The sequence below is a fragment of the Anopheles maculipalpis genome, chromosome 3RL, assembly GCF_943734695.1.
Source record: "Anopheles maculipalpis chromosome 3RL, idAnoMacuDA_375_x, whole genome shotgun sequence".
NCBI lineage: Eukaryota > Metazoa > Arthropoda > Insecta > Diptera > Culicidae > Anopheles > Anopheles maculipalpis.
In genome coordinates, this window is record NC_064872.1 from 48628642 (window position 1) to 48656470 (window position 27829).

Here is a 27829-nt window from a genome sequence, read left to right on the forward strand (position 1 = left end):
ATTTGTGAACAATTCGCCAAAAAACAAAAGATCCCTACCTGTTTACATGATCTGCAGCTGGTGAAGTACGACTAAGGTAATCGTTCTGCGCTTGCCGGCTGCTGACAATGCTCAACGGTGACGCACCAACCACATTGCTTCCCACAAGTCCATAAATCGAACCTGATGGAATCGACAGCGGAGTAGGGCCGCCCACCGAACTGCCACCGACGCTTCGCGGCAAAGGAGATTCTTTTCCTGAGCGACCGCCGCCAGCTGCGTTCACAACCAAAGGTACCACACCAGAAGAACCGACCGGTCCATTGCCACCAGCACCAGCAGCTCGACCTTGCATCTGTTGAGACGTTATGTAGTCGTTCATAATGATTTGCCGCGAACTAAGCTGCTGGGACGTTGGCTCGAGCGAAGAATACGCCGCAACGCCTGGAGCTCCATTACCGTTTCCACCGGTAACGCCACGCACTCCAGCCCCATAAGGACTAAATTGAATGGGTAGAACATGACCTCCACCGGGAACAACTATCGTCTGGGCCGGGCTCTGACGCTTGTAGTCGTATGCTGACGAGTTGGAGCGCTTATCAGGTAACAGTCCTCCACTGCCACCGTGTACAGGAGTGCCTTGCGTTATAGAACCAATGAATTTGTCACTCATTATAACAGGCGATGAAGAAGCACCCGGACGACCACTGGAAGCAACCGATGATGGTGGCGTTTGACGAAGAAGATGATTTTCGTAGCGCGGACTTAATGTTGCCGACGAAGACTGCTGACCTTGTATAATTAACTGGGTTTGCTGCTGTTGCTGTTGTTGTTGCTGTTGTTGCTGCTGCTGCTGCTGCTGTTGTTGTTGTTGTTGTTGTTGTTGTTGTTGTTGTTGTTGTTGTTGTTGTTGTTGTTGTTGTTGCTGCTGCTGCTGCTGCTGCTGCTGTTGTTGCTGTTGCTGCTGTTGGTTCACATTCACCGGTGTGCCATGTGTAATGGATCCTCCTTTCGGTACACCGCTGACCGATCCACTGCCCGACAACTTGGGACTTAACTTGGGAGTGTTCTTTCCCTTCGGTCCTCCACTACCAGACAGTGGTGGTGGTGGCGTAAGCGATGACAACGTTGACTGACGTCCTGTGCCGGAAGGTACTTGCATCGATATTGCGCCGCTACTCTGTCCCGGACCGCCACCCAACGGTATGCTAAGGTACGTGGCTCCGGTACTAGAGGGGGATTTCGTTAACGGTCGACCCATGGCATCGGGTGGCGCACCCGAAACGGGCGGATGGTAACTCACGTACGGTCCACCCCCTCCTACTCCCACAACAGTGGACGATGATGGAATGTTCGGTCCTGAAAATGCACCGTCCGTTCGATACACGGTTACCGATGCACCGTGCGAGTTTGGAGGTCCCGGATGACCAAGATGGTACTTGTTATTAACATTATTGCTGCTTCCACTGCTCGCCCCTGTGCCGTTGCTTCCACCAGAGGGACCACCACTGAGATGATTACTATTACTGTGGCTGTGTGCCGGCGGTGGTGGAAAGTTTCCTCCTCCTCCACCACTGCTGCTGTTACTAACCTCCACTAACTTTGTAGTCGCTGCTGACGCAACCGACATCGCCTCCGTACGAGGTGTTTTTTTAATGCTGAGATCCAACGTCTGCGGTTCATCGTTCGGTGTACGCACGACCGAGGAATTCAAATTGGAAGATGCTCCAAGATGAATAGAGTGTGGAATGGGTGTAATAGTAGCAGGAATTTGACCACCCAATGCATGATGATGACTTAACTGTACATGACCACCGACGAGCGGTGGCGGTAAAGATGAGTGTGGCTGTTGGCCTCCTGGCGATGCAATTATTTGCCCATGAGAATTTACCACCGTAATACCTAAGCTAGACACTGGCATCGACAGCTGGTTCGGTTGCTGCGCAGATTGGGACGAAGATACGGAAGAACCTACACCAGCGATCGACTGAGAAACACCCGGTGCTGAAGTAAGCACCACCTTCGTTCCGTCACGATAATCTCTTATCATCGTGGACGTGGTAGACGAAGCGTTTGTTCCCGATGAAGACACGGATGAAGCTGAACCTGGTACGCCAGGTTGTATTTGCTGCTGCCCAGCGGGAGCAGGTGGGGTAGCACTGCTCCCAAATTGCAGGTCGCGCAATCCTGGTGGAGGCGGCTTGCCGGATGCTGCCAAGGAATTATTCTTTAAGGATCTCTCGATCACATTCAAAACCACGTCCCGTACATTCAGTGCCGAGCTAAGGTCACTACCACTAACACCACCACCACCTCCGATGGCATTGGATCGAGGACCGTTCGATTGTTGCTGAGTACTGTTGATGGAGTTGTGCAACATCGCAATCCCTGAGCTATGATGTAGTGGTGGCGGGTAGTGTGCGTGCGGTATGGGAGGATGTGAAAGTGACACCTTGGGGCTCTGTCTATTTGCAGGAGACGATTCATTCTCTTCGTCTGCCGTTTCTGTCGCAGAACTATCGTACTCTTCTGTGTGGCGTAACGGTTTTCGGGGCTGCGGTTGACCAGGCGGAAGCAAGCGCTCATCCTCGTACGCAACGCCGCTACCTCCGGAAGAGGTTGAAGAAGAGGAGCCCGTAATCGTCGCAGTTGTTTTCGGTGGTGGTGCAAGAGAAATTGCAACTTCACTGTTACTGCCGCTGCCAGCACTAATACCACTGGCGCTGTTGTTGCTACTATTGCCAATAACGCCAGATGGTATGTTACTCCCAACACCACCACCTAGCATAATTATTCCACCTTCGTCTATCTTCGTTGTAGTCGCACCTTCCGAAAGGGAGGTACCGTCATTAGCGTTACCACTGCTGCATGACTTCGTTCCCATAGTTACATTTCCGAGCGTAACACTGTTTCCTCCTGCATTACCACTGGTTGGACTTTCAGCCGACGCTGTCGTATCGCTGCCACCATCCCGCTCATCAGAAGACGACGAGCCAGCGCTCAGGTCCGACTCATCACCATCCGTCATGGCCGGTCGGCGATCCTCGCTGGGATGCAGCTTGTAGTATTCATTCAATGCTACATCAAGCCCATACTTTTTCTGATAGTAAAAGTAAAAGTTTTTATGAGCAAGGGCAGGTTTCGCAAGCGTTTCCGCAAACTGGTTCCATTTTGGACCATATTCTTGCAGTAATTTTTTCAGTCGGTTCACCTCGTCATCGGTAAGACTGGTGCTGCCCAGCAGATGGGGACCCATCTTCCGACGGATGCGTGTTAAGCATGCCGAGCAGCATTTGCTAACATTTGGTGGTATTTGCAGCTCTTGCACGATCGGATCACGTATTTCGGGGGCCAATTCGAACAACCGCGGCGGAAGATTGCGGAAACGTTTCACGCGATCTTTCGGGTTCGGGCATGTCGGAAGTGGACAGTGAGTATAGCGCGATTTGACCGATTTGCATTGACAGCTGTTGCAAATTCTGGCACCGGCAGGTATCTCTGCCTCCGTAATGCCGTATTGTGCGGCCCGACTTCGTTCTATGGGTCGGGTTCTTGAACATAGCTCTGTTTTGCAGATGAAGCACGTGTGTAACGCACCTGTTACATTTGTTTTGTCTGCAAATGGAGAAAGGAGAGAAAAAATCGTTAAAACAAATTTGTAACTTTTAACAAAAACAAACAAATACAATATATGTCCTAGAAAGATTTTCATATAGTTTTTAACTTGTTCGTTGTACAGCCAATTATAAATAATAAATGATAAATGAAATATTGCAAAACTGCAGCATTCAACCATTGCCTTACCACACGCTAAAGAACAAATAATAGTTTATTCCCCAATTTGCGTAGAAATCAGATTACCTTAGCATATTTTGTTGAGCCACAATTCAATCAGAACGAAATTATTGCCATAGTAGTTATTTCGACAAAACATTCGTCAGATAGTGAATGAACAATTCCGAAAGCAAGGAAGATCGTGAACTGCTCTCAACATTTCCACAGCCAACCAATACACGCCCTCGCAGAATCAACACATGCAAACAAGCAAGGCAAGCAAAAATTCGCTTCCAAAATTGCGCACCTAATACCAACTCCAACTCTCCTTCAACTCAGCCTCCTCACCCTTCCCCCAAGCTGTGCCACACCACCACACTTCCTCACGGACATCTTCCATCGGTCTTCATCACGCGCTCCATAACTTATGTACCATCATTACCGGATGACTTTTGGGACGAAAAAGCAAATTGTTTGGTTTGGTGATACCGCCGGTACTGAATCCACTTGATCATATTATTTTATGTTTCATGGGAAATGTAGCGTTAATGTTAATTTTCTTCTCGCCAACACCTAATCAACCAACCACCCGCTTTCAAGTGAAACATTACGAGCGGACCGTAAGGGTAAAATACGAATTCGTGCACCGCATTTCATCATCCTTCAAGGGGCACCTCTACGTCGACGTAACCCAACCACCAACCAAACAACACACGCCTCGAAGGCCGTCGTCGTCGTCGTCGTCCACTAATCAAACTGAGCTGATAAAGGCGCTGACAGAAGGGAAAATCGTTCAAATACTCTAACGAACTAACTGGCGCGGTTGCACACTGATTGCTTACTCGCTTTTTCGCTCTTTTAACCACTCACTCATTCATTTAATTAATTCAATTTAATTAGTGCGCACGAATGAATCCCCAACGGGAAATGTAATGGAGTTTGAAAGTTGTGTACTTCTTTTCTTTACCCTGTACTTGTACTTTTTCGGCGAAACTTGTTCAACCCATGTAAAGTAGATTCGCGGTTTCATATTCGGCTGAAACCTTCCGAGAACAATACTTTTGTGCAAGGTAATTATGGTGTAGCAATTGGTTTTATTTTACCATACATTCAACATGGGCTTAGAACAGTCGCGATCAACCGCTCTAGGAATAGTTAGAAATTGCATATCCATTTTATTGTTACAACGAAACGTAAGCTAATTTAGCGTACGCCATCGATTAGCGTACCTTTGCAACGCGTATTCTGCATGCCGGAACGAGCAATCCGATTTTTCTCCGTTTGTAACTGTGCCTTTTCCAATGATGCAATGGTATACCGCACCCCAACGTACATTTACGCTCTGCGATAGCCATATTGTTTGTATTATGGATGTCAATTATGATTTATTATTTAAATATAATTACAATGATTTCCATGATTATCGAAACAATCAATAATGCATGCAACTAGCACTAGAACTCTGCGTTAAGGTTGCACCAAGTAATACCATGTGTGTGTGCTATTTACTCATCGGTCCGATCCACCAAGCTATGTAGTGTGGAAACTTGTTCGGGCTGGTAGTAAACATGGCTCAATTTGAATCTACATATTAAACAAATATATCGATTTGAGAATGATGCGCTTTCCTGCGGTTCGAGGCAAGCAAATGTAAAATTTAGCTAAACCACAGACAAGTTTGTTTTTTGTTAGCAGTGTGTTTAAATCATTTTCTAGCAAGTATTAGCGTTTGTGTTGTACAAACATCTCGAAACAGATTACCAGGTAATTCGGATGAGCATATTATAATTCAAAGTATTTATAACAAATCTCAATACACACTGATTGTAGTACAAACAATCACTTAAAACTCGTTAAAAAAACAAGTCTATGTGTTTTCTAAATTTAAAAACTAAACGAAGCACCTCCTACAGATTGACAAAACAACAGATCCGCGCGCTAAGGACGACGGCGATGCCACAGTAAAATCAAAATCCCACGATGCAGGTTTTAAAACAGCACAAGAGCACTTTCCAAAATGATACAGCGTCATCCCTCCGCATCCATTCATCTCCCCCCCCCACCTCCCCCCTCAGAGCGGTTTGCCCCTTCGCCCATTAGCTAACCGCCAACACATGTTAATATTTCCACGAGTAATTGAATCAAAATATCGCCAAGATAAACAACCCGATTCAGGGATCGATGCGAACATATGCAGAATTGACAGATACCGCGAAATTAAACCGAATGCCCACTACATGCCCCTCCTTCTGATCCGGTTAGCACACCGCACACATGCAGCAAAACAGAAACCAGCAACATCCGCGAATAAGCAACTACCCAGGCCAGGTTTGTCAAATCGAGCAAGCGAATCATTCCGTAGAGTCGGATATATCGTTGAGCATACAATCATTGCCTGCAGTCACACAACAATTGAGCTCCTAATTGAGACTAATAGCAGCATTACACATTATCCGATTCGGCAACCACTTTGACACTACTGCACCAGGCATCCGTAGCACACTCACTGACTGACTGCCCAACAACGTACAATCCCAGCGCTCCAGAGTTCAAACATTCGGTGCAGCAAACATCATATCGATTAGCGCGCGGAAACCCACTCGGGTGTCCATATCTCCTCTAATCCCTTTCCCGCTGGATGACAATCAAGGATAGAGCGAAAGCTGCGAATCTACGTAACTAACATTTATTTTACAACACAACGGTTTACATCCACACCCACCCAACCGACCCAATCCCCGGAAGGATGGAACCGATGTATCATCTCCAGCGGAAGCAGTGGAAGAAGCTACAAACGGACACATCAAATCGAAATTGGATCGCTTTGTATTGTTAAACCATTTTCACCATTTTGGAACGGATTCTTCCATCCTCACTTCGCATGGGTAGGTCGGTTGTCCCGGGGCCGGGCTATTTTACACCACCACTGGCTTCTTCTAGCTGATGATCTTGCCACCCGTCATACATAGGACAATTGGCAGGGGTGTTTTCCTATGTGTGATTAAACGCATTCGCCGCTTTGTGTTGTTACTACCTGAACACACAATTCGCTCGCATTGCATAGCTGAATAATTAAATCATTTTCTATGGAATTCCGATGGGACAATGAAATTTACGCGCCTCAATAACCGATTTTGGGTTACCGTATTTTGTTACAGTAGGGAACAATTGTAGTGACCATAACAATTTCACCCAGCAGCAAAATAGAGAGATCAAAAGGGCAGGAAGTGCGCTTTTTTGCGCATTTTGATAAAGTATTTGCAAGAAAACTTCTCTTTCAAATTCTACAAATACAAACAGAAATGAGAAGAAAAAAGGAAAAATTCTTAAAATAGAATTGCTTGTGTTGAATTGCTTAATTAAATTACAGTAAAAAAGTTATCAATTTTGCATTACAATTTGCAAAATTCAATAAGTAACATGTACTAAATTGTAGCACTTTGTGCATGCTTATAACAAATTATTTCAAAAGCACGATTTCCGCTCGTTTATGCACAATAAAAAACTTCATGAAGAAGAATTAACAATTTTCGTTGCGATATAACAACCAAGCGCAAAAGTACACTTAACCAATACCCAACAACCAACCAATTACCAAGCGTTAAAAAAGGGTTCCTAAAAAAAAGCAAACCTACAAAACAGGCACAGATAGAAAGGGAGGGCCGAGCCGTACAAACTAACAAAGCACGACGCCGTCATGAGCCGCAAGGAAAAATTCTTCATATAAAATCCACAAATTAGTATAATTGCATTAATTTTTAATATATTCACAAATACCAATATGAACAAAGAAGAGATGAGGGTGAAAGGACATCGAAGTACAAAAAAAAAACCGATTGTCCTTTGTACCTCCTCTTGATCGTACACTGTCCTGCCTTGCATATCCTGCTCGACGATGATGTCTATTCGGTCCGGGTGCTGTGCATTCCCCTCTGTACAGTCTTTCACCCTCCTCTATTATATCTATCGCAATCGTTAATCTCTCCTTCGCTGTCGCTCTCTCTCTCTCTTTCTCTTTTGCCTACAAAATCCTACGAATTTCCAAAGATATTTCACCCTTTTTTGCCAGCGTCGTCGCACACAATTTTTCATTTTTACTCTACTCTTCTCCGCCTCCGCCAAACCAACCGGTTGGTGGTGATGAGTGGCAATCGCTATCTCGATTCACCAAAGGGAATTGATAATAAAAAGTGGTTTAAATCAACGGAACCAGCAATCGTATGAAGAACAATTATCATCTTTATCGCCTGCGTCCTCCTGATGGGAAAATAAGGACGGAATTCATGTGCAAGCAAAAAATGGACACATCGATTAAAGGATGCATTCGGATTTGCGCTTGTTCGAAGTTATTAGCTACGACGATGTACACCATCAATATGCTGTCTATCTTTGATTTTGGGAAACGATCTTTGCTTCCCAAGGGATGCAAACAGAATTCCATCTTGCGTATTTAAAAATAACGAACAATTTATAGAGGAATAACAAATAATGCATCATACGAGAAAACGACTTGTTAATGTTCTATCTGTACAAAGATGCATCATGATAAGAAACAATCAAGGAAGTTCATTGATAGATCCATTGAGCTTTTCTTACCCTATCTGCGTGAATTCTAACACGCTCAGATGTCTCTTCTTCAATAGTATCCGTTAACGAATAACACATTTGGAAAAGTACATTATGAAGCATTTATTAATCTGCCTTCCCTGTGTGTGTTTATTTTCATTCTTCTCGTGAGGAGAAACGCAACAAAAAAATAAAAAAGCACATAAAATTACACTCTGCACGCGCAAACGAAACCACCTTCAAATATTTGCTGTCATTTTGGAAGATTTCAACCGTGCTCGGTTGAAAGTTACCATTGTCGATAAGTTAATACTGGTGATAGCATCGTCGTCGCCGTTTTCACCTTTCTACCCTTCTTCGCTGAGTGTTGGCACATCCCACTCTCCGCATGAGAGGAAAGGAACAGAAGGCCAATTTTGCATACACTTCGTTTTTCTTATTTGCAAACCATTAACAAAAAATACCATTTCAAAAAAAAAAACGGCGAAACAACGGTACACGATGATGGAGAGCGATGGAACAAAATGCGCGAACAAATTGCCTTTAGCACAACAAATGTTGGGTTTGTTATAAATCCACCTCAATTTGGGAATAGGAAGCAGAAGTCTGTGATTGTCATGGGCAAGAACAGAAATCATTGAAAGAAGCGAAAAGGAGGGGGTCGCACATTATTATCATATACGCGCGACAGGTAATATTAACTGTGTGTTAAAAATTTCCCCTATTCCCACATCGGATTTTTTGGTGATAACCGTATTATGTGTTTTTTTTTTTTGCGCTCTATCTCTCTCTCTCTTTCTCTTTCTTTACAACTTTAGCTATATTTTGAACTATCTATGTTTGTTTCATTGCACAAAAATGTTTTCGTTTATCAAATCTTTTTCTACATCTATTTATAATTGCAGGTGCAACTGTTGTTATCGATCCTATCCAAGTATTACTATGTTTTAAAAACGGTTAGCTAATAAAATGTCTAGTAATAGGAAAAGAAATTATCAAAAAACACATCAATACATTTCATAAAATTTACCAACGGTTTGTGTTTTGAAGATGATTTATTGACTTATCTATACTGTGCGATGTATACACTGTACCCGAAAATCAAATAAGCGTATGTATTCAAAAGTACTTTGAAAGGTACCACCAATTTAGCAAACCGCAATGGTGGGAACTGGAAAAAATAAATCTGAGGTTTCGTTTATTTCCCAGCGGTACACAGAGTGGTCTACTACTAAAGCTCACGACACGACGAAGTGCGATACAAACAGAAACGCAAAAAAAAAAAAAGAAATACCAACCAGAACACAGCAAGCACAAAACCCATACATTTTCTCCCTTTAGGCAAGGGCTCGGTTTTCACCCATACCGCCAAGACCATCCACATCCATTGCCCGCTGGAAAACACGATTGTTCCGGCATTTATCCTACCTTCCACGAATCTAAGTTCGCATTTTTCGAGGCACCGTCAAACGCTGCTCCGCGTTTGCGGTGGCGGCGCGGTTTGCCCGGCGTTCTCTGGACAGTTATATCATATCGGCAAGCGAGTCAGCGAAAAAATCATAGATGAAATTGTTAAACAAATACTCTCAACGTGATTCGATTTTTTTCTGCACCTTGGAGCCATCCCTACACCCAATACAACAATCCACCCCTGTAGGAATTCTCTTTCGATTTGTCTGCGCAAATGGCATCAGAGATACGTCAGCGATCGTCTCGAATGAGGCGCACACAAGAACTGTTTTCTTTTCCATTTACTTAAAAAAAAAAGAATACCTCTCCAAAATCTCTCCACTGGGTCCAGTTTAGTGACAAATTCATCCTTCAAGCACTGGACTTGGTTTCCACTTCATTCCCTCTGTACTGTGTGTACTTGCAAAAATTTATTTTGCAGCGATCATTATGTATTTTAATTCGTGTACACCCAGCTACAAAGTAATAAATGTAAAAAAAAAGCTCTAAAAATTTAAAAATATAAACCAAAATTTAAACAAATCTTCAAGTAATGGTTACAACGTTGACATAAATAAAGTAATGTTTCAAATATAATTTAAATAAAAAACAGTTTCACACATCAATTTAGCACTTCTCTGTGCTCATCTCCAATAAAAGAGTAATCAAATGCACTACAGTAGATACTTTTTGTACTATTGTTAATAAAAATTTCCACCTGACCCCTTTTTATTATCCATAACTTGATGTTAAACGACCATTATATTTCTTTATGATTCTTCAAATACTCTCTTCAACTTTGCTCTCCAGGACTCTCTAAATACTAACATTCTCGCTGTATCACTTTCCCTCTCTATCTCACATGGGTACTACTAGCTAGCATTTCACGTAGTTCGAGACCGTTTTCTCCCAATGTGTTAATCTCTCGTATGTGTTTTCCACGATCATCTCATGCTACGCATAGCCTGTGAGAGGGAAAACGTGTGCCTATGTACTCCTGCCGCTTGTAATTATGCGGAGCATCCGACAGTGGCTCAGGAATCGTGCGTTCAAATTCAATTCATTGCCAACCGCCAACGAGGTAAGGTCGGAAAGTTCGGAACTCGTGGTCGTCGAAAATTAGGTCGTGAACATGTGCGAATAAGCGTTCGTTAGTTCGCTGGTGTTAGGTGGATCATGTTAACAAAATCTTATCCTTTGTGGAGCATGCGAAATTAAGTGCTTCGTTTTTGTGCTTCGTGAATATGCATGCTGGTGCATTAAATCGCATGTGAGATAGATACTGAGACAATCAACGTCCAATATTCACATGTTTGGTACCTGGGTTAATCCGAATGCACCGGACGTGATCCTAGAGGTAGGACCACATCCTTGCAGCACACGTTACGCCGCTCATGCATCTCTACTAGCTACACACAGTGGATATCTCAGAGCCGCACTTCGTACATTGGACCAACACCAAAACAACCCAGCTGGTCCATTACGAAGAGTTCTGCAGCATCATTCGGGTGTTGGTACAACGTCAGAAATATGTTCCCTATCGGCCACACCAACCACGGCCTCTTTGCTCTATCTACCGAATGTGACACCGGAGCAATTTACACCGTTACTGTCCTACATGTACACTGGCTATCTGGATCTCACGATGGACAACATTTTTGGAGTGCTACTAGCAACCCATCTGCTTCATATGCCACGAGCACTTGAGCTTTGTCGAACGTATCTGTCATCATCGTCTAACCCGACCAACACTTCTACTTGCACTTCCATATCCGGCGATCCGTTACAGCGCAGTTATTTTACCACAAAGAACGATGCAACAGTGAGTTCTGCATTTTCAGCAGCCAATAGCACATCCAGACTAGTACGTCCGATTGCTAGCAAAGCAATGGCTACCGTAGGATTAAATTTCATAGCACCTCCTACCGCATCGCAAATAAATCTACTTCCTAGTTCATCCTTTCGCAGTCTCGGCGATACGGCTAATGACATATCAAGTGAACATCCTGAAGAAGAGTCTCAACACGAAGCTCATTCTGCTTCTCAAAGTCCCATAAGTGTAACGCGCTATGAAGAAGAAAGCATAGCGCCTTTAACACCACAAAGATCGCCCCTTTTGGAAAGCGATACCAAAGACAACACCGATCGCAAATGTGACGAAAATACATCCAAGTCAGACGATCCAATCCACACTAAAGGGAGCACTTCAGACCTGGCTGCCACGTTAGATAGCGAGAATCGTTCGAAAAACCATCAGATTTCTTTCGTTAAACGGCAGAAGGTTCATCAGCAAGACGTGACTAACGAGGGTACAAATGGAGTGATCATCGATATTGCCAGCTGTGATGGACCAGTGCGTTTTCGGCGTGTGCTAAACGTCATGTACGGTTGTAACAAAAATAATCGAACCGCAGACTGTATGGAAACATCTAAAGAGGATGCATTCAGTTTAGCAGATACCGGAAACAGTGCAAAGAAAAGAGCCTCTCGGTCATTGCGTTATGCATCGTCATTTCATCAACAGGTAAGAATCGAACCGATTCGTCTCAATTCCGATCAGGACGAAACGTGATCATTTGATTTCATCTGTTACTGCAATAGTGCATTCATTGTGTGCACAATTCAATTGATTTGCTCAAAATTACCAACCACTATCAATAGTAACTGGTATATCATTATCGAATTTTATTAACCATGCACGATTTGGGTTTCACTACTCGTTCATAGATGGCGCGCAACATCAGCAACACAGGAAAGCTTGCGTACGAAAGCTTCTCCTCGTCTTCTAACAGTAGTTGTCAAAAATATCAACACCAGCAAAACCAGCTACAACCAGTTGCTGCTACAAAATTCGTACTTTCACAAGATGAGGAACAGAAGGACGAAAACAGTCAAGAGGACATTACTGGCTTCAGTGCTGATTCTATCAACGATACTGAAGGAAGCTCCAGCTACACTTGCGTTTATTGCAAACACACATTTAAATCGCATTACTGTTACCAAAAGCACGCTAAAAGACACCTTATACCTCTTTGCTTGGACAACAAATCAGCTGCAACCTACGGTGCGTCAACGGTGAAAAATGTATCACATTCAGGTGGTCACCCGAAGGTGGTGTACGACACACGTCGCCGTTCACACCAAAGTTCCACCACCACCAGCAGTGGCAGTCATTTAATCAAGAGAGAAGTGAAACCCCTCGACATGAACGTGCAGTATTATCCGTGCAAAACGTGCGGTAGCAAGTTTCCTAGTTACTATTTTGTGCACAAACATCGAAAACTTTGTCATGCAGAGGATGAAGACGACACGACAAACCTCAGTACAAGTACGGCTTCCAATAGCACATCTGTCGGCGGCATTTCCAAGGAGACCCGCGAGACAAAAGCTTTTCAAGCGGAACATAGTGCTGGTGCCGAAAGGCGGTTAGATTTTCTAGCGAATGTAGATCATACACCGCACCAAGTGGAACAGCATTAATAACAATAACGAGCTTTTAGATACTGTTAGATTTGTAGCAACTTAAATCACCAACTCTTCATTGAATAACGAAAAAACCAACCGCGAATATATCACCGATTTAGAAGGCAAAAATAGAAAATAAATACATATTTCAAAATAAACTCTATCCCAAGAATCACGTTAAATCTTTTGGTGTAGAGCGACACAGTAGCAGTAAACTATGTTGCATTAAAATGGAATAAACTATATTCTAACTAGAGGAAAACGCGGGTGGGACCTTTACATATGTGTTTTTCTTCAATTCCATATCACACTAAAAATATTGGAAATCGAAGGAATCTAGACATGTAATTCTAAAACATGATTATCAAACCCTTCAAATTGTCAAATTAGGTCAGTTGAACATAAAATTCCTTCTTCGATAAAATTTTAATAGAACAACCTACTTTTTTCTACCTGTATATATGTGTTACAAATCTCTTAGCAAACGATAAAACTAAACTTTTATCCAGAGTGGTCCTTAGAAGGCAATCGAAGAAAAGTTGGTTTTTTTCGAATCGATAGAAACGTATATAAAGAAGTGTTGTCAAATATCGACTGGTATAAAAATGTGTTTAAACAACAAAGACAATTCCTACCTTCCGGGATGTCCGCAATGCCTGATTCGTTGATATTTTCATCTTTACGTTTGTTCAATGAGTCACTGTGGAATAAATTACAAAGCTGATTAATATTATGAAATCATATAATGTAAAATTCTTTTGAGTTCGCGAGTCGCATGGAAAACGAAACGGTGCACACCTGTTTTTTGAATGTTTTTTTTTTTATAATCGGACCTTTCTATGCGAACAAAATATTCAATAACTGTGATTTACAAGTATAAAAACACTTGATCAACGATTAATGATACGTATTAGTATACCTCTGTCCTAAAGGTAGATTTTGTTCGCAATGACTTTTATTGCTACCCGACCTGATGGTAGAGGCAACAGCGGTGCCGGTTCACATGGCATGACCGGGATTCAAAACCCATTCTGATCATTTCCTCGCAGTGAGGAATAACTATCCAACTACGTGGTATCAATAAGTCTAGTAAGTCATTCGTTGGCCGGAGTGACCTAGTAGTAGGTCGTTGAGCCAAGAAGAAGATGTTCGCAATGATCAATATTCTAATCCTTAAGCAGGTTGCATAAAACTCGCGGACTCTTTGTTTTACACGTACCTTGCATTAATTTCTTCCTTGAGGTGTTGAATATCGTCTTTAGCACTGGCAAGTTTGCTATTTACGACACTCGCTACCACCGACCCGAGCGTTAGTTCCACAGTCGATGGTAAAGATTGGTTCGTACTGGAATTCAACGACAGCAAATCGGGTTTCACACCGTTTATCGGAATGTTAGACAACGCCATTGTTGCGGAGGGTATAACATACGAAACACCAATACTATTTTCCACAGAGGACACATTCGCCGAGCCTCCAACTGGTGGTTGCACTGATGACGGTTCGATCTTTCCAGATGAAGTTGTGGAGGAAGTGATCCCCGTACCGCTAGCAACTTTAACACTGGTCGCGGATTTCGATGGCTCTGCATCAGCTCCTGGATCATTGTTCACCAACCCTTCCACAGTGGAAGCTGCATTCGATACCGGTACTGCTGCAGTCCCTCCTCCTACTGTCGTCGTATGCATTGTACCCGTAGAGGCGTTCAATTCGTTTTCATCGGTCTTTGTAGAAACCTCTGCTGAATCGCCACCTGCCGTACAGCTATTGTTGCTAACATTAGCTCCATTACTGTTAGCATTTGGCTCATTTGCGCTGCCCATAATGGTAGTATTGCTGTTGCTGTTAGTACTACTGCTGGTGTTGCTGTTGGCGCTGTTACTATTGTTACCACAAGCAGATGTTATCGTAGACGTAGCGACCGACACAGATACACTGTAACCGCTGGGTGATGATAGGGACGAAGAATTGGTATTGCAACTACCACTAATGCTGCCGTTGTTACCCGTGCCAGTGGCATCGTTGATCGCGTTAGTATTAGTAATACTATTATTACTACTGCTGCTGTTGTTGTTGTTGTTGTTGTTGATATTGTTGCCACTACAGCCATTATTGTTGCTGGCGGGCACGGTATTTGATGACGGATTTGTAGTGACATTGACAACATTAGATGTCGCATTACTTCCTATCGTACTATTTGTTGAATTCGCGGCGCGATCACGGCCTACAGTCTTTTGTTGTTGTTCACGTTGTAGTCTAAGCGTAGAAGGATACAGAAGAAGAAACAATTATAAGTTCATTGGCAATGGACATTGGCATGGCAATGCGAATGAATACCCACCTTGTCGTAACACCAGTAGTCATTGCATCCACGATTGATTGTGTTTGCTGCTGGTTGGATTTTTGAGGGTTTCTAGAGCTTCTTGTTCGCTGTCGGGACTTTCTTAACAACTGTTTATAATTTTCCGTCTTCTTACTGAGGTAGTAATATCGCACACAATCCTAAAAAGATTTGCCAAAGAAAAATGAATTATTTTTGTGATCATTATAAGTCATAGTAATCAATCATGATCAATGATGATATACATCCATTTTTTCTTACCTGCGCACTTTTTCTGTCCAAACTGGCAGCAATTGTGCCAAAATTTTTCGAATGCTGCAAAAACTTTTCCCGGAAAATTTCCTTCTCTCCCGATGTCCACACGTTCAAACTTAACCGCTCCTGAAACGAAACCCAAATCTATATTAGTACAATTTTTAGTTAAATTGTAAGAAAGAGTTAAGCTTGCATAATTATACCATCATATACTAGTTTTCTTGTCATTTTTTACCCAATATAATTAGGGGCTTCCTCACTGACAATACGGCACTGGACCGTCATATTCAATTGTAAATAAATAATTAGGGGCTTCCCATCCGATTACTAAAGTTTAAGAATGATGTCTTATTTACTTTTACAAAGAGCTTTTATCCAAATGAAATTTATTGTATTAAAACATAGACGGCTTAAAATTGTGCAAATTACACAAAGGCGACGATGGCAGTATTTTTAAATATATTATTGATATTAAATTGGGTCGACACAGAACGATCGGGTCCGAACGAGATTCAAGTCGTGTGAATGTCCACTAACCCGCCGGACAACTCCATATCATATCGGCACTTAAGCGTTCTTACCTTAAACTCCGTTTCCATGTCTATCAGCGCTCCATTTTCATTATTAAACACTAGCCTTCTTTGTCTGGAGTCTAACATTAAAGGTGGAATCACAGCATATGAGCGCATTTTCTTATCCTCCATGGCCTAAAATAAAAATTAATAGTACACAAATGCATCAGGGTACAGTGTATGCGAATAGGTGCAAACCGATGTCCCAACGTACCTGTTCTTGAAGACCATCCATGATCTCTTCAAGGTCGGCTTCGGATTTTATTCTAGAACCTACACGATTAAATCGCTCCTTATCTTCCCGCTGCTTTCGAAGCTCCGGGAAAACCTTTTCGAAGAACTCGCGATTCTTGGCCTCCTTTGCCTTACGTTTGGCGCTCGCCTCCAGCTTATCGACGCGCTTGGTCCATTCCTGCGATAACTGGGCGTAACGCTCCGTTATCTCGCACTGCTTCGCCGCACGCTCGGTTTTGATCTTCCGGAAGTGCAATAACAATCGCTGCTTAAACATCCGATGACGTTCCTGCACCTCTCGGCACACCTCCGCATCCGACGGTTGATTATACAACGGGAGAGGGTCGGCTCCGAGCGAACAGAGCGTTGTAAGGACGGCATGAGCTGCGGAGGCACGTTTGCGATTTTCCGCATAAATTTTTTGCGCTAGGTTACGGTGCTTAGGCTGTGCCTCCGAGGAGCTTTCTTCGATCGGCGGTTTGGCAGATGCTTCCTCGAGGGATTCCTGTTTCTTCTTCAGTGACGCAATCTTCTTCTCTGCCTTATCGATTTCATTGTCCACCTTGGCGATCTGCTGTAACAATTCATCCTTGGTGGCTCGTAACTCTTCCATCGGATCACTGGGCAGTGTGGGCGAGATGGCTTCCACTTGCGGATGGTATGCTCCCGAGGGTACCATAACAACCGGCGATTCCCGCGTGTCCACCTTCAGCAAAGTCGTTGCACTGCTCGCACTACCAACAGAGAGTGGTACGGAACCCACAACCGGTGGGGGATGCTGCGAACCGACGACTTCATTTAACCGAATCTTTTTAAATGCGGGTGGTCCCGTGCTATCCGGCACCGTCGAAACCACTGTTCGCGATGATTGGAGATGGTAATCTGGATTTGGGTGAAGCAAAGAAATGCGGGGCCTGGTGGACGTTTGTTGGGGCACCTGTTGAGGAATCTGCTGCATCACAATCTGGGGCTGGGGCACTTGTTGTTGCGGCACAGAAGCTACCATCATAGGGGCTCCGCCTCCGACTTGCTGGGAAGAAACCGAAGACGGTTGCGATGGAATTGGAGGGGTTTGCTGTTGTTGCTGCTGTTGTTGTTGCTGTTGCTGCTGTTGTTGTTGCTGCTGCTGTTGCTGTTGTTGCTGCTGTTGCTGTTGATGCTGCTGTTGATGCTGTTGTTGCTGCTGCTGGATGTGATGCGATGTTGAATGCAGTGGAACCACATCCATGTTGTTGACAATGCTGATTGAAGGGGGAACTATGCTATTGGGGACTACGTTCGCTGCACCAATAACCGAGGAAGGAACCACCTGCCGGTACTCAGTGACAACCTGCTGTACCTGAGAGACGCGTGTGAATGGACTCGCATCCCGTATGAAGGTAGGGACGTATGAGTTGTTTTGCACATATCGCAAGGGTGCCTCTCTCGCCGGAGCACCTCCAAATGATGGATAATTCGCGGCACCTGCAGCTCCTGGCCCAGGTCTTGGTGGTGACAATGGGCTGGCCGCCGAACGAGGCACTGACTGCGACGGCGATGGGCCACCCTTGCTATAGCTCTGCGTCGTATCAGCCGATCTAAAAAGAATAAACAAGAAAGATAAGAGAGAAGAAGTTAGTATTCACTGCAATATTTCAATTGTTCATTTCAAGATATGATTTTTTCAAGTGATCTCAACATTAAGTACAACGAGTTTGATCAATCGATCAGAATAAGTATAAGAATTATATTCATTATCAAAAACGGAAATATAACCAAAACAGAATTGTTATTAATCGTTTCTCCAATCGTTATCCACATCGTTCCTATGGTTTTTATAACACCTTCAACACATTTCTCTTTATCTCCTTTCCATTTTAATCAACGGATAAAATAGTATATGAATAGTGCAGTACAACAGAAAAATCGATAACTTAAACGTAACTTTATCTGCGAGTCGACTAACACATAATGAAGATCCCAACAGATGATGATGTTGATATGTTTTATATGATTTTGTTTTAGTTTTATGAATCTTATTGCTTGTATTCGCCGAAACAATAGACATCTTACTAGCCGCCGACAAAGGACTATAGACCGACCGACCGAATTTCATCTTTACCGACTGGTTGCCCACCGCCCGCCACCCCAAAAACTGTATCTGAACAGCCTTATTTGATTTTTATGCATCAGCAATTTATGCAAAGAAATTAAAGCAATAGTTTTATCCTTTAACTAGCCATAGTTAAAATAATTTTAATTATTAGATTAACCACATCCGCAATAGATTGTTGTGATACTATAAACCACTTTTTCTACACAGTAGAGAGGCGGCTGTAGCCGCAGACACTCAAAGCCATTATTAATAAATAAAAAAGAAAAACAACTTGTATTGTTCTTCTTTAACCTGTTATTGAAAAGATTTTCAGCACACAATTTCTTTTATTTTGTTCTGGTACAAGCAAGTTGCTGTCTGCCTTGCAAAACCAAAAATATATATGTCAATTGATAAATCAAACTATGAATTAGTTACATGAATAAAACCGTAGCGGTTCACAGGACATCTGCAATAAGCCAAAACCACTTAGCAGTTATAGCGTCAAATACGTTAGTATCAGCGGTATATGTTAGTATAGCGTGGTGATATTTTGTAACATAACGCTCGAACGCGATTAAATGAAACATGTATAGATATAAAAAAAAAAAACAAATATATATTGTTTTCACGATTGGCGATCGTATTTACGTTGTAAGTTTTATGAATTCTTTTCATTAGTATTTATAATTCCTGTTAGGATGTCGATGTCGAATCATACTACAATTTACAGGGCCGGATGTATAGGCGGCAACGGCGCCAAAATTCAAATGGCACGACTGGGGTTCAAATCCCATCCAGACAGTGCCCCCGTAGTACAAGGACTGACAATCCAACTACGTGGTATCAGCAAGTCTAGTAAGCCATTTAATGGCCGGCGTGACGTTGGAGGTCGTTAAGTCAAGAAGAGAGAAACACTGCAATTTACAGACATTTTCAATTAAAAAATGGATTTAAACGAAAGATAATGATAACCACCACAAAACTACCGTCATGGTAGGCGCCGGTAGGATTGGCAACAGCTGCATCGGTCTTCAAACAGCAGGATCGGGGTTCAAATCCTATACGGACCGCGTAACCCCGAAGTGAGGACTGACTATCGATTCAACTGCGTAGTATCGGCCAAAATCTAGAAAGCTCCCGGCGATGGTTGGTTTGATCTTAGAAGGTCGTTAAGCCAAGAAGAAGAACCATAACCACACACAATTACGCAAGCGTTTTCATAACATGTCCCACAAAAAAATAATTAAAGTTTATATTATAATGATCGATGAATATCGAAAAAGACACAGCTTTTTAGGTTCGAGCAAGCAAAAGACAAAACAAACAGGGCTCAAAAGAAAGTCATTCATACATGCAGAGAATTGTTTTAAAAATTATCTTATTGAAACGTCTTTTTCTTTAAAGGCTCAAGAGGTCTACCATACCGTTTCTAGCTTACTGAATCTATTTTACCAATAGCTCTACCGACTATCAAACCATCGCCCCACAAATAAAACCACTGGAAAAATTGAATAAACTAATAAAAATAAGTTAACGATACCGACATCAGTGGCCGTTCTTTATCAATACAAAATAAATAAATGAATATAATTGCGCATAGTTCAAATTCCTAACCTCAGCCAGTTCTGCGTACGAATATAAGACTTGGATTAATAGTGAAAAAGTACACAAAGGGTCCTTATGTATTTTTATTGCCTGAGCTAAAAAACGTCAAATTTTTTAACTCAAAACGATAACAAACTCAGAATAAATTCCAAAATCTTTTTATAAATATAGCTCTAACGAACTTGCGAAACAGTTAGTATATTAGCTTAGAATAATTATTAGGATAAAAATCATCCTCATAATTATTCCACTGATAAGCAACATTTTTGACAAAAGAGACAGAATCAAAATATTTACATGGCGGCAAAAAGTTACAAGAAACACTCAAAACATAAGGAGTTTGTAGAGATTCTCTAGCATTCTGTTTAGTCAGGGGGTTTCTAAGGCATCGGTACTAATCAAAAGAATATCGGAATAGTTCAACTGTATCCAATTATTCAACGGTTAACCTGCTGTTAGACAACCTTTGGCAAAATCTATTGCTTCCGATCTACACAATCGAACATCCGAGGTCAATTCACTGACGAGCAACTCCCAAACAAGCATAAGTCCAAAAAAATCATCGCCTGTGCTTAGCCATTCGTATAATCGTAATTATATCCATAATATATTTCACAAAACAGCAATGCGATCAGGCCGTCCTGTTCTAGAAATAAAAACAAATATTCCACAAATTTAAACTTTGATTTGAAAGTAATTTTTGCCTTATAGAATCGCTGACATGTATCCAACTTGATAATAATTTAGAGATCAGGACAGTTGTTACTAGTATATGCTACTGCTAATCAAGTTACATATATAACTTAAAATAATTTCAACTTAATGTTATATTTTCCATCCAAGTCCTTTACTATGCCACATAGCTACAACACATTAGCATGCAGCATTTTGCAGTCTCTTCTGCTGCATTTTTAACCTATTTCTGGTGATTCGTTGGCAGTAATTTAATTGAAAACACAGACTTTCTTTGGAATTGATTTGACAACCCATAAACTAAACACTTTCCACTGATCAATCGAACGTTGAGCACTTGAAAACAATTTTCCACAAAGCAAAACCGAATCTTTTCGCTATAGCATTAGCATACTCAAAACATGGATGTGAAGGAAGTATGGAAGTCATAACAGTTCACATTCGGTGCATTTACGAGAAACTGGTAAGTTATTTATCCTGAAATAGATACTTTAAAAGTAAGTTATACGACCTCCCCCCTTTCCTTGGTTGATTAAAAGCACAATTAAATAGAAGAATAAGAGTCGATTCCAATACTAGTTTTAATTTTTAGCCAAGAGTATTTTTTCTCAAACAATACAATTGAAAACCCGACACAGGCGTTCAAAGTGAAGGAATATTAAGATAAACTGTTAACATCAACCTTATCTAGCTAATCAGCTTTGTCATAGGTGACAAAAAAGACTTATGTTATGTCAATTAGAAAAAGAAAATGCAATTGGGTCGTATCGTTAAGTTCCCATTCCTATGAAGAACTTATCTTAAAATTCATAAAAAAAATAATTGGAGTTTGTCAAAGATGGGAGTCAAAATGTCAAAGTCCCAAATTCTAGTTCAATCCACAGTGAACTTATTTTTCTTCTGTTTTGGCTATACGATCCGTCCTGCCGTTACTTACTAACTTGAATTAATTTTTCCACAGGTGGAAAGTAAAACCTGCATATGAGAAAACGCTCTAGACAGGGTTCGATAACCGTTTCTGTGTAATGAAAACCAAAATCGATACTGTTTTCATCTGGGCGTGGTGTAGGCGACAGCGGCGCTGGTCTTCAAACGGCAGGACCGGGATTCAAATCCCATCCAGACTGTCTCTCCGTAGTGAGGACTGACTATCCAACTACGTGGTATTGGCGTTCTAGAAACCCATTTCGATGGCCGGCATGACCTTAGAGGTCGTTAAGCCAAGAAGAAGCAGATGAACTGTTCTCATCACTAAGCTTGTCCTCCTGTATACTTGTGATGGGCGGGTCGACCAGAACCTACCGGAATCGGAGTCATCCGTAAGCGAACCGGATTGGTTCGGATCGACCCTCAGGTGCAACGAGATCGGGTCGATCAGTAGGTACAGCAAAGCATGTACGAGTCCGACTCATTGGTTCGGGTCGAAGTGTAGGTACAATGGGTTTGAGATGACCATGTTTTGCTGTAACCTAGTGCTCGATCCGAACTCGTTGCTAGTTCCTGAACGATCCGTAAAAAGAGTCGTATGATCCATCACTACTGTATATATTGATGACAGTCTAACCTCATGCAACGTCGCAAATGTTTCATCTCTTAACAGCACTAACATGTTTAAATTGTTTATAACTGTAATAGATAAATTGGAAAGATTTGTCGAACAACATGAAAGTCATTAAGCTGATTTAGACTCTCGTAGTTTTCTAGTTTCTTTTCCACGATTTTTACATATAGTTCACACCCAAGCTTCATACCGAAGGGGTAAACGTTTCTAGTAATTCTCAACCAACTTCCTTGCCGTTCTAAATGGTGTACCAGAAAAACTATTTACGCTACAATGAACACTAAAGGACGCTAGAATTACGTTTCCAGTACGTTAACAGAGGTCAAGGGGACCTCATGATGCAGATGGTCTTCCAAAATGGCAGTGGAAATCGTTGCAGCACTGGACCAACAACAACACATTGCCGTTTCAGCTGACGACTTCCGAAATCTACATCGATCAAATTTGCTTTTCATTAAACTATATTGGATCAAGTCAGCATCAACAACAGCGTAGGTCCTGCAAGGGCGCTAACAACCAACCGATCCGATACTGTGACTTGAAGAAGTTTTTTTTCTTCTCAAACAACCTCTCATGATGTACTTTATGCCAGGACTGCTTGAAACAATTACAAACCTTGTACCAAAACATCCCTATTCCAGAAGTGTTTAAGGAAACCTTAACGCTCTGTGGCTAATAAAAGTTTCACCGTCCCATATTTGTAGAGTAGGGGCGATGGAAAGTGCTAACAGCTCCAGGGACTTTACACTTACTGCAAAACATTATACAGTAAATTGCAATCATTTCGGGCCAGGGAGGTTTTCATGTCATGAGAATGGCACCGAGCAATCCAGCCCGTGAAATTTGTTTGGGTCATCCACATGGATAGAGGAGGTGTGAAAAAGGATTAAACGAAGATGGAGTGATATCGTCGATTTACAATTATTTGTACCGGTAAAGACGACGCATGGCTTGAAGTGCCAACGGTAAAAAAAATGGATAAATTTACTAAACAAACGATGTTTTTAAAAGTATTTGCTACATTTAATATTTTCTTCAAATCGATTTGACCAGAAAATTTACGAAAAACTGTGTTTCAGGATCATTTTTGCAGGAGATCATACAGTTATTCCAAAAATATTCGTATACTAGTATACTATACCTTTTTTTTTCTTGACTTAACATCTTTTTAACCAAACCTTCTAATAGCTTACCAGAATTACCGATTCCACGCATTTAAATAGTCAAGCAATTCTATTCGTATTGCCTATTTCCTAGACCATCCCTAGGTATGGCGTTACGGTTTAAAGATGCTAAATGCTAAATTCAGCAAAATATTATCATACAACAGAACATTTTGAATCAGGGGTGGAACATTTAGAATCGATAATATTTATCGACGAAATTTAGACCATATTGACGATATATGAAAGTCGGGTAAGTGAAGAAAATTCATTTTATGTAATGTCTGAAATCCAGACAACTTCAAACTTTCTCTTATTGGTTGCTGAATGTAAGATATTAGATGATACAAGCAATCGTAATCTGACGGGGTGGTCTGATGATAAGGCGACAGCGGTGTCGGTCTTCAAACGGTAGAACCAGAGTCCAAATCTCATCCGGACCGTTCTCCCGTAGTGTAAGGACAGACTATCCAACTACGTGTTACCAATAAGGTTGAGTAAGCCATTCGATCCGGCATAACCTAGTAGGGTCCTACAATTCTAATTTGCATTGGAACTCCTACAATGTGATACATATAAAAATGATGGTCGACAGACTTCCAGCCTCCAAAGTGGCTATGGAATCACCTTCCACGGATTGTGGATGGATCTGGAAAAACATCACCAGGTACAGACTTTCATCAGACAAACGATCGATGCTCCGGGCATCGGGTCGGGCTCCTTCAGTCTGCTCCCAGATAGAGACTATGGAGTACAAGTTTGCCCTGTGGTCTAGGGTGTCTAGTGCTTGGAGCATACTGATGCAGGCTTTGGAAGCCATTGTCCCTTAACCACAACCTCAACTTCCCTTCCCTCCTCTTATCTATTTTAAGGCACATTTGCTTAAGTGAGAGGATTCCCATCCTACGTTTGTTTGCAAACTACATCAACCACATTGTTGGAAACAAAAATGCAGTGATTGCTGAAAACATCTTTAAATGTTCTTTAAGTGCTTAAACTAGTTTTTAAGTTGTTTCAAACAAACAATTTTTATTTAAAAAAAAACCATACACCCTAAAGCATAATTGTGTGTTCTGCTGCAGTTGTTATTGTTACGGAATTATATTACTTGCCAATTTTGAACCAAATTACGAATACTTTTTGGACTAACTGTAATACATAAATTTCAAAATAAATGATAATTTTTAAAAAAATCAAAATATTTTTTTTTTTAAAAAAGATGTCGAACTGATTCTACATAGGCGAATTTTAATATTCTTCAAGTATTTTTTACTGGTCTCGAGCTGATCTCATGAGTCCACGTCGTTAGTATTTTATTCTTGAGTACAACGGTGCTGATATCAAATCGTGCAGATCACTAATTTATTTGACTAGTCTCGAATTCGCTGCGAATGCTGCGAATTCAGCAATGCGAAACATTGCTGAAGTACACTGAAAAATCTTTCTCAAGTTTTAAAGGTCCATGTATCTCTAATTGTTAGGCTGATCCACCCAGTTTTAGAATGATTTACCGATTATCAAAAACATAAATATACACAAGGCATTAGGGCACGTATGTTTATTAAGCAATCATGATAAACTGCATTAAATCGATGTTAATCTATTTGCATCCAACATACAGTTTATGACTGAAACTCTCCAAAAGCAAGTTTCTATATGGATTATGTGTTTCAGTAAAATTTAATTTCAGATTGGGTCGTCCACAAAAAAGATCTGTGCAGTTACTTCCCGACTGACGCGGATAATGGGGGGCCGGAAAAATCCGCGTATCTCGAATATCCGCTCAACTTGAACTCTGCCTAACATATAGTTTATACTTCGTAGCCAGGGGTCGAGTTCTTGTGTCCATGTTATAAAAAAAATCAAATATTAAATTTTTCCGTTGATTTGGATGCAATAATGAGTATTTTTCAAGCATTATTGCATTAAACGCAATAAAACGAGTATTTTTGGTTGATTTATTTATTAACAACATATTTATTTAAGTCTTGCCATGTTTCAGAAACATTCACTATTCAATTTGTACTTTATAAGGAATTAATGATCAAAGTAATAAAAATATCAAATACAAAACTTTTTCCACCTTCATGCAGTTTGATAATGCTGAGTTTATCGACGAATGTAATAGCACATTCCTTTCGTATTTCACTTGTATTACGGATACATATGCTACGGATCACTTTTGTTAAATAAGGATTGAAGGAACCAAATGCGTCCTCTTCATGAATGCTTCGAATGACTTTTGACAGTTCCCAGGTGGAGAACTTAATTTGGATATAATAAACCCAACATGCTGTCAAACTTGAAAATCCGCGTATCTTCGAATCCGCGTAACTCGAGTACCGCGTAAGTCGGATATTGACTGTACTCCATTTAAAAGGGGACATCATTAAACTCTGATATTTAGAAAAGCTTTCCTAAACATTGACGACTCCATTGGAGTCGAATTAAAAATATTTGAAATATTAATTTTGAACCTGTGAAAGACACGGTCCATTCTGGGTGCCAAACTAGATTTTAACAACTAAACAAAGAAAAGAATAATTGACTAAAATATTTAAAAAAAATTACAAAAGCTATAAACACATGACAGAAACAGAAAGTTTAACAAATTCATACATTTTAAAAGCCTCTAGAGAAAAAAAAACTCCATTGGAATAGCAACAAACACAAATATAACCGAATTGCTTGTTTTGATCATGAATTATTATGCATCAAAACACACATGATCAAGAAATTCTAAAAAGATCGCACGGGAAATTGATCTGGGGTACATCCTAAACTTTCCGAGCCAACTGGGGCAGTTCATTCTGCTCACAGCATAGATTGTGAACCAGTAGAAACTACTAGCAGGGACAATCGAGAATAACAATAAAAACGTTATCACTGCACATGTCTCACCATCGAACAAGAATACTAGGCAGTGCGAGGTGAGAACCATGGAAGACTAGTGAAAGCGATAGCGAGCGGCAAAACACGTCACGCTGCTGGGCGACGACGCCACTGTGTATCGATCTGTGTAAAATAAGATCACATCATCACTCACCCACCTCTATGCCCTGTTACTTTCTTCTTTAGTACAACGAATAAAGAATAATCTTAGTGCTTAAGTAAAAAATAAATAAAACGGCCGCGATAAAACACAACGAAAGACGAGCAAGCGAACTCCGCAACGCAAGACAAAGGGTAGAAAGAGGGTTAGCGTGCAGGCAATCAGACACACACACCAAACTGGGGGAGTCTCCACTTCTCCACCAATACAACACCATTCGCGACGGGCGCGTGGTGCCGCTGGCTCCACAGTAACACGACGAAAAGGAAAACAATGTTGACACGAACATAAAAAAAGAAACACAAGCACCACGGCCTACTACGGCACAAACTTGGCAACAGCGCTTGCCCTGCTCGGCGGTTAGCCTCGCAACGTTGGTTGTGATTTGCGCCCTGTGCCGCTCTTTCTCTCACATTCTCTCGCTCTCTTTCTCGCACACACTACTCCGCCATCAACACACATCCAATAACGTAACCAATACTCTCAAGACCAAAGAGGCACCGTAACGGGTAACGATGGAAGGTTTTGCGGAGACCTGGTAGCCGAGGGCAAGCGGGACGGGACGGTGGTTCATTTGGTGCTTTTGAATTGCTCTTAGCTGTTTCGATGCGCTACACAACACTAGCTGCTCGTGGCGCTCAAATCAACTGGAAGCACATCATTTTAACAGGCAAGTAACTGAAAAAGCCTCCGCATGAAGCATACGCACACGATCCATAGCCTGTAAACCTGGGTTCGCTCCTCTACAGACAACACACAAACCATTAACAACACATGTGTGGCTTAGTCAGTGGCTTCGAAGCATTTTTGTCACATACAATGAGCGAATCAATATGTTGAATGAACATTAATGGCCATGTGTTTCTGGGAGTAAAGACAGATTACAATGGAGATACCAGCCTTTTCTTCCGTTAGTCATCATTTAGTCCACACAAAAAACTAATCTACAAAATGATTTAATTTTAACATCCCAGTTTCGTTGGCAATGAACATTCAAGAGAAAAAAAAATCATAAAGGAGTTTAGTTTGGTTTAAATTGAGCAGG

At 41.6% G+C, this 27829-nt stretch overlaps 3 protein-coding genes across 3 annotated transcripts in view; 1 reads left to right on the plus strand and 2 right to left on the minus strand.

The window, feature by feature from the left end:
* Positions 1-200, minus strand: part of LOC126562852 (N-acetylglucosamine-6-sulfatase-like) — a 63997-nt gene extending 63797 nt beyond the window's left edge. Inside the window, exon 1 of the mRNA XM_050219445.1 lies at positions 197-200. The gene's annotated coding sequence lies outside the window, so the exon portion shown is untranslated. The remainder of the gene's footprint in view (positions 1-196) is intronic.
* LOC126563484 (uncharacterized) overlaps positions 1-27829 on the minus strand; it is a 40898-nt gene that overhangs the window by 5075 nt on the left and 7994 nt on the right. The window contains exons 2-8 of the mRNA XM_050220129.1: positions 16614-18210; positions 16409-16534; positions 15834-15953; positions 15573-15733; positions 14453-15487; positions 13869-13933; positions 39-3594 (exon numbers count right to left, since the gene is read on the minus strand). Coding sequence (XP_050076086.1) covers positions 39-3594; positions 13869-13933; positions 14453-15487; positions 15573-15733; positions 15834-15953; positions 16409-16534; positions 16614-18210 — 6660 coding nt within the window. The remainder of the gene's footprint in view (positions 1-38; positions 3595-13868; positions 13934-14452; positions 15488-15572; positions 15734-15833; positions 15954-16408; positions 16535-16613; positions 18211-27829) is intronic.
* LOC126561816 (uncharacterized) lies at positions 11078-13248 on the plus strand. Its single transcript, XM_050218144.1, has 2 exons — positions 11078-12292; positions 12496-13248. The coding sequence occupies exons 1-2, from the start codon at positions 11078-11080 to the stop codon at positions 13246-13248; spliced, it is 1968 nt and encodes a 655-aa protein (XP_050074101.1).